The 8,052-nt window shown below is 53.0% G+C and overlaps 1 protein-coding gene across 1 annotated transcript; it reads left to right on the top strand.

Annotated features, from left to right (window-relative positions):
* Window positions 1-6,029: 6,029 nt before the first annotated feature.
* Window positions 6,030-7,754, top strand: LSCM1_05979 (uncharacterized protein; the record flags this gene model as incomplete). Its single annotated transcript, XM_067323413.1, has 1 exon — window positions 6,030-7,754. The coding sequence occupies one exon, from the start codon at window positions 6,030-6,032 to the stop codon at window positions 7,752-7,754; it is 1,725 nt and encodes a 574-aa protein (XP_067180364.1).
* Window positions 7,755-8,052: the final 298 nt, after the last annotated feature.

The following is an 8,052-nucleotide window of genomic DNA, read 5'->3' as shown; positions in this document are numbered from 1 at the left end:
AAGGGTTAAGGGTTAAGGGTTAAGGGTTAAGGGTTAAGGGTTAAGGGTTAAGGGTTAAGGGTTAAGGGTTAAGGGTTAAGGGTTAAGGGTTAAGGGTTAAGGGTTAAGGGTTAAGGGTTAAGGGTTAAGGGTTAAGGGTTAAGGGTTAAGGGTTAAGGGTTAAGGGTTAGGGTTAAGGGTTAAGGGTTAAGGGTTAAGGGTTAAGGGTTAAGGGTTAAGGGTTAAGGGTTAGGGTTAGGGTTAGGGTTAGGGTTAGGGTTAGGGTTAGGGTTAGGGTTAGGGTTAGGGTTAGGGTTAGGGTTAGGGTTAGGGTTAGGGTTAGGGTTAGGGTTAGGGTTAGGGTTAGGGTTAGGGTTAGGGTTAGGGTTAGGAGTTAGGGTTAGGGTTAGGGTTAGGGTTAGGGTTAGGGTTAGGGTTAGGGTTAGGAGTTAGGGTTAGGGTTAGGAGTTAGGGTTAGGGTTAGGGTTAGGAGTTAGGGTTAGGGTTAGGGTTAGGGTTAGGGTTAGGGTTAGAGTTTAGGAGTTAGGAGTTAGGGTTAGGAGGTTAGGGTTAGGGTTAGGAGTTAGGGTTAGGGTTAGGAGTTAGGAGTTGAGAGTTAGGGTTAAGGTTAGGGTTAGGGTTAGGGTTAGGGTTAGGGTTAGGGTTAGGAGTTAGGGTTAGGGTTAGGAGTTAGGGTTAGGGTTAGGGTTAGGGTTAGGGTTAGAGGATTAGGAGTTAGGGTTAGGGTTAGGGTTAGGAGTTAGGGTTAGGGTTAGGGTTAGGAGTTAGGGTTAGGGTTAGGGTTAGGAGTTAGGGTTAGGGTTAGGTTAGGGTTAGGAGTTAGGGTTAGGAGTTAGGGATTAGAGTTAGGGTTAGGAGTTAAGTTGAAGTTAGAAGGTTAAGATTAAAGTTAAGAGTTAAGAGTTAAAATTAAGGTTAGGTAAGTTAGAGTTAAAGTTAAGTTAAGATTAAGAATTAAAGTTAAAGTCAAGTCAAATTAAAATTAAAATTTAAAATTAAAATTAAGTCAAGAATTAAATTAAAATTAAAGTTAGAGTCAGAATTAGAATTAAGATTAAAATTTAAATTAGAAATTAAAGGTCAAATTAGGTCAAGTTCAAATTAGAATTCAGAATTAAAATTAAGTTAAAATTAAAATTAAAATTAAAATTAAATTAGAAATTAAAATTAAAATTAAAATTAAGTCAAGTCAAATTAAAATTAGATTAAAATTAAGTCAAGTTAAAATTAAGAATTAGAAGTTAAGGTAAAATTAAAATTGGAATTTAAGATCAAAATTAAGTCAATTAAAATTAAAATTAAGTCAAATTAAAATTAAGTCAAATTGGTCAGAATCAAGTCCAGGTCAAGTCAAGTTAAAGATTAAATTAAAATTAAGTCAAATTTAAATTTAAAATTTGCATCAGGTCAAATTAAAATTCGCAAAGTCCAAGTTAGAGTCAGAGTTCTTAAGATCAAATTAAAATTTAGGTCCCAAAGTCAAATTAAAGTTAAAATTGAAGTTCAGGTCGAATTTGCAGGTCGATTGAGGTTCATGGAGTCAGGAGAATTAATTAGGAGTTAAAGTCCGGTTAGGGTTAGGGTTAGGGTTAGGGTTAGGGTTAGGGGTTAGAGTTAGGGTTAAGTTTAGGGATCTGTGGCAGGCAATGACCCAGTCAATCACGGAGCACGTCTTCGCATATGTGTCGCGCGGCCTGTTTGAGCGCCACAAACTTATCTTTTCGAGCCTGCTTACCTTCGCCATTCTGAGCCGCCGCGGTGAAATCGATCCGAAACAGCTGGACTTCCTTCTTCGTGGAAAGAAGAAGGTCGGTGTGACACGACCCGAGGCGGTAACGGGGTGGTGCACGCAGCCGAACTGGGATGCGGTGCAGGCACTCGCCGAGGTGGAGGGTGCAACGCCGTCATTTAACCTGCTGCCGAGCGATATGGCGGAGAACAATCGGTGGTACCAGTACTGCGAGCTGGAGAAGCCGGAGTTGGAGAAAATGCCGGGTGAGTGGAAGAACCTGTCGAACTTTGAGCGCCTGCTGGTGCTGCGTTGCCTGCGCCCAGACCGACTGACGGCGGCGTTGGAGATGTTTGTGGGCATGAGCATTGGCCGATTTTTCGTGTCCGATCAGGCAGTAGACATGTCTGTCTCGTACCAGAACTCGAGCACGACGACACCGCTCTTCTTCATCTTGTCCCCTGGTGTCGATCCGGTGAAGGCAGTCGAGGAGCTGGGCCGCAAACTGGGTTACACGTACGACAATGAGAATTTCTTCAACGTGTCGCTCGGGCAGGGCCAGGAGGTAGTGGCGGACCGCGCGTTGGACAAGTGCTTCGCCGAGGGCGGATGGGCACTGCTTTCGAACATCCACCTTGTCGAGAAGTGGCTACGCACGCTGGAGCGTCGCCTTGACACTTATGCTGAGACGTACACGCGTGTCGCGCAGCTTCGCAAGGAGATTGCCGAACGGAAGGCCGGCGAGCGCAGTGCCGCTGCAGGGAGCGACGGTGGCGTGGGCGACCACGAGGAGCTCGAGGGTGAGGCGGCCGAGGGCAAGTCGGTGCCCTCACACGAGGAGAGTGGTGGGGAACAGACGGGTGAGGAGAGCGGTGATGGCGAGGACGGTGACGCGAGGGATAATGGCGATGCACCAGGGGCGCCGAAGGAAGAGCCGATTGTGGTCACGGATGAAGAGATCCCGTTCGATGGTGTGAAAGGGCACCCGAACTTTCGCGTGTTTCTGAGCGCCGAACCGTCGGATGTGATTCCTATTGGTATCCTGCAGCGATCGGTGAAACTGACTTCAGAGCCGCCGACCGGCATTCGGCAGAACATTGCGCGTGCCATGGGCAACTTCAGCGATGAGCCATGGGAGAAGAGTGCGAAGCCGACAGAGTACCGCTGCATCATGTTCTCCATGTGCTTCTTTCACGCTGTTGTGGTGGAGCGCAAGAAGTTTGGCCCGCTGGGGTGGAACCGCACCTACCCATTCAATGCCGGCGACCTCACAACGTGCATGGAGGTTGCGGCAAACTACATTGAGGACCGCCCCAAGGTGCCGTGGGAGGATCTGCGCTACGTGTTTGGCGAGATCATGTACGGCGGTCACATCACAGATGACTGGGATCGCGTCCTTTGCATGGCGTACCTGCAGAGCTACATCATCCCTGACTGCTGCGACGGCCTACAGCTGGCTCCAGGCTTGGCAGTGCCGGCTCCTGCGAGTTACCAGGAGTACATGCAGTGGCTGACGTCAGCAGACGACTTCCCAACCGAGTCGCCGCTGCTTTACGGACTGCACCCCAACGCCGAGATCAACTACCGCACGATGCAGGCCGACGTCCTCTTTAAGACGATTAACGAGCTGCAGCCCAAGAAGCATAGCGGCGGTGACATGCTGAGTCCGCAGGAAATTGTGCAGCAGAAGATCGACGAGATCCGCGAGCGGTTGCCGGAGCCGCATAACCTGCAGGACTTGTCAGAGCGCCTCGAGGATGACCGCTCGCCACAGCAGCATGTCTTTTACCAGGAGAGTGAGCGCATGAACGTCCTCATCGATACGCTGCGCACATCATTGGAGGAGCTGAACCTTGGCTTGAAGGGTGCGCTGTCGATGAGCTCTGCGATGCAGGAGCTCTTCGAGCAGATTTACCTGGACAAGATGCCCGAGCGGTGGTCACGCGTGTCCTTCATGTCGCAGCGCATGCTCGGCTCGTGGGTGGAGAACTTTATCGCGCGCAATGAGCAGCTATTGAGCTGGAACGCTGATCTGCAGACGCCCAAGGTGACCAATATTGCGCTCTTCTTCAACCCAATGTCTTTTCTAACCGCCATCATGCAGACCACCTCCATCATCAACAGCTTCGACCTCGACCAGATGGCACTGGTGGTCGATGTGCTAAAGAAGTCTGCTGATCAAATCGAGTCCAACGCGCGCGACGGGTGCTACGTGACTGGGCTGGCGATGGAGGGGGCTCGGTGGGACGGCACGGCTGGCTGCATCGAGGAGAGCCGTCTCAAAGACCTCTATCCGAAGATGCCCATCATGCAAGTCCGCTCCTTGCCGCTGAGCAAGATTGATCGGCGAGACCAGTACGAGTGTCCTGTGTACAAAACGCAGGCCCGTGGCCCGGGCTTCGTCGTTGGGTTCTACCTGAAGAGCAAGCAGCCGTCGCGCAAATGGGTGATCGCCGGTGTGGGTCTGTTGCTCGATGTTGTCGAGTAGCCAGACATTACCAGTACGCAGCGAGGGGAGTTGCCGAGGTAACGGCAGATAGATGATGCAGCGGCGCAACCCGTTGCAGGGAGAAGTGTCTTGTTCAATCGTTTTTTTTTCTTTGTCGCAGCAGCAACTCAGTGGATGCTGCACACTTACCTCTCACCACCTGGCGGAGATGTGGGGCGGTGAGGTTCGCCGATGTATTGAGAGTACCTATGTTTAATAGAAGCCATTTTTGTGAAGTGTGTGCTGTTGCTTTCCTCTTTTTCTGTGTGCGCACATCCTTTGCTGCGCCGATCGCTTTCATATCCCTATTCTTCTGTTAGTGTGCTTGTGATAGAAGGCGATAAATCTTCTATACACAGCCACCTGTACTACGCCGAACGCATACTAACTGTGCTTAGATGTCGATGATTTCCTCGTGACCAAACACACCACCCCCACAAGAAATATCATACCAGTAGGGCGAACCGATGTGAACCCGTCGCAGTTGGGCAGCGGTACTGTTGCGTCACAGCTATTGCTTTCTTCTTTTCTCTTGCGCACTTAGCGAGGCGCATGGGTAGCGGTGGATGAAAGGGAGGACCGGCGCAGGAGCGCGAGAAGACCGATAGCAGCGACATCGAGCGCGAGGAGAGTCAACTGAGGATGCCACTTAACAAAGCCCCTGCACTCTGTCTCTCTCAGCCGGCCAACAGCATCTGCTGCTTTGTTGTTCTGTGGCGCTGCTGCCATCACCGACATTTTCTCTTGTGTGCTTGTGCCCCCCCTTTCGCGACAGCACTCATTGGACTCCAACTCTCAACATGGCGGCAGAAGAAGCAGGCACGTTGTGAGCCTGCGACGCAACGTATCCTCATGCGTGGGGGCTTCACCTATTGTTCATGAGGTACGGGCTCAGTGCCAATTTGTTTCCCCTGTTCTTCTTCCCCTTCTTGCTCTTAACGCTCACTGCCATTGTTTCGATGGCGTGTGTGTGTGTGTGAGAAAGAGACAGGGTCCATGACTGCGCAGTCGTCGTTGCCTCGCCTTCTTCGGCACCCTGGCGGTGCCGGCTACCAGAGTGCGTGGCATTTTAGGGCTGGCTACTTCCTCTTCGTTGGAAGCCGTCTAGTCCTTTTCCTTGCTATTGCCCAGACGCTCCGCATGGTGGCAGATTTAAGCGCCTGTGGCGTAAGGGGTGGCGATGCTGTTCTACTGCTGCTGATGCCTGCGGTCAGGACCTAGATGGCGTTGCTTGTGAACTACAAGTGACACGGTGTTAGCTTGTGTTGTCCCTGTGCTAGGCAGAACGCCAGCGTCATTTACATTTGTTTCATCTGGCGCTGAGTCGGCCTCATGACGCATCGAACCTTAGCGTCCACAGAGAGGTGCACGGGGCTGTGACCACCGCGATCATGGGCATCGCTGTGAGGCGACCTTCGCAGTGCGGGGGCGGGTGCAGCGCTGGCAATGGCCGTGCTCAAGTGACCAAGACGGTGTATTGCTGCCACGCCACTGTACTGGCTGCTTGGAGGCGCTTGATGGGGTCAGTGGCGGGCCGGTGGGGAAGGGGAGGGGCAGTTTACCGTACAGACCACGCTTTATCGCAGCGAATGGAGGTGCTGAGAGGAAAAAGGCCTGATGCACGCTGATCTGCTGCAGGTGTGCGGCGCCATGACCTTTCCTACCCTTCCCTCTCCCCCAACCTCCCTCTCCCCCAACGTCCCTCTCCCTTTCCCTCTTCCTCTCTCTGTCGTTCCACCTGTGCTTACCGAAAAGAAAGAGAAGAGCACGGCAGAAGAGAAGACTGACGGCGAGTTCCCAAGCCCCAAGACGATGTTTAATGAGGCTGCGTTGCCGTTCATTGCAATGGCGCGCAAGAACGGAATGCTATTTGGCAGCAGCGATGTGCCGGTGAGGATTAACCACATTGACGAATACAGGAAGAGTTATCAGGTTGCCGGATCCACGTTCGAGCTGGCGCCACACTTTGAAGTGCTAAAGGTGATCGGGTATGGTGCTTACGGAGTGGTGTGCGCTGCTGTAGACCTGCGTCTTGTTCCATCCAGCGCCTACTACAATGAAGCAATCCTCACCATTGAAGAAGAGGGTCGCGTTGTCACGCGGCAGCGTCGCTGCCAAGGCTCTCCCGTGTACTATCGCACCCGCGCTGTGCTGGGCGAGGGTGCGCAAGACGGTCCCGTGCTAGTTCCGCATTTGTACTGGGAGCCGTTTAAGCGCCGTACGCTGGCGCGCGGTGAGGCATCGCCGTTCGTCGCGATCAAGAAGCTTACGAAGCCTCTCAATGATCTGGTGGATGGTCGCCGCATACTGAGGGAGGTAAAGGTGCTGAGGTACCTGCAAGGGCACCCGAACATCGTGCGCCTGATGGAAGTTGGGCATCCCCCCGTCCCTGCTGGCTCATCGCCGCCCGCTTCGTTCGATGACATTTATATAGTGACCGACCTCATGGACACGGACCTCGCTGCCCTACTGAAGTCCTCGCAAGAAATCGAGATGTGCCAGTTCCGCTTCATCGCCTATCAGCTCATCAAGGCACTGGTGTATGTGCACAGCAGCGGCATCATCCACCGTGACCTGAAGCCGGGCAACATCTTACTCAACGGTAACTGCGACATGAAACTTTGCGACTTTGGCCTCTCCCGCGGCGGTATTCCTGCTTGGCCGCGTGACGGGGCCCTTAAGGCGGTCGCGACAGCCGCCCAGTCAAGCACCGAAGAGCTTGAGAGCTGGGGTCGTTTCTGCTGGTCATCTTCTAGAGTCCGCGGCGCATCATGTGCTTCTCACGCAGCCAAGCAGCCCCCGCTCTACAGTCTCACCGATTACGTTGTCACTCGCTATTACCGAGCACCCGAGCTGCTCATCATGGGCCGCTATAACCATGCGATCGACATTTGGTCTGCCGGCTGCATTCTGGCCGAGATGTTGCTGCGTCGCCCTTTGTTCACCGGTGCCAACTACCTCTCCCAGCTAACGTTGATTCTGGAAACGCCGGGGCTGCGCGGCGTCCCGCAGACGCCGGAGCAGACCGCTGCCCTCTTCGAGGGTGGCGAGGAAGGCAGTCATTTCATCAACGAAATTCTCTTTTCTCACGGTGCTGCACGTGGACACGAGCCGCGAACACCGAGCGAGCATGTCCACTCCCAGGCCCTCTTCCACAGCGCCATCTTTGGCTCTAACGTTGACGTTCCCATGAGTCTCGGCATTCTGATTGCGAAAATGCTCTCCTTCGATCCTCGCAAGCGACCCACCGCTGTGGAGGTGCTGCGTGATCCGTTTTTCCGCACGCTGTATGACGCCAGAGATGAAATTGTGCGCTGTGCTGCCACCGACTCGGATGTTGCACGGGAGGAAATCGATGACATTGCGACCTACCTGAAAGCACACCCGTGCGTCGTCGTTGACGAAAACTCTTCCTTCACGTGGGGGTTTGACCACCGCATCACCAGTGCGCAAGCGCTACGTGACCTTTTGGAGGAGGAGTGCCGGATTTCGTGTGACTGGCAGGAGCAGATTCAACAACAGCACCGTCCGTGTTAGTCGCGTGGCGGGTTACAAGAAAAGTGTCGAAAAGCATTAGTGGAGGAATGGCCCATTCGATACTTCAGATCGTGGCGACGATAATGGTCTCCGTAGAACGGCGAATGCAAACGCAAACAGTCTCCCATCTAGGCTCACCAGCACCCGTGCATACCGCCCTCCTTTCCGTCCCGCCGCGGCACGCGTCTCGTACCGGGTCTTTTTTATTCTTCCTAGCGCGCGGATCTTGCTTTGCCGAGCTTGAGTGCGTTCCACCCGCAAGCGAGCGAAAGAAGCAAACACCATGCGTGCTGTGTTG

The sequence above is a fragment of the Leishmania martiniquensis genome, chromosome 13 (assembly GCF_017916325.1).
Source record: "Leishmania martiniquensis isolate LSCM1 chromosome 13, whole genome shotgun sequence".
Taxonomy (NCBI): Eukaryota; Euglenozoa; class Kinetoplastea; order Trypanosomatida; family Trypanosomatidae; genus Leishmania; species Leishmania martiniquensis.
The sequence above is the reverse complement of the archived record's forward strand: the minus strand, read 5'-3'. Positions and strand labels throughout refer to the sequence as shown.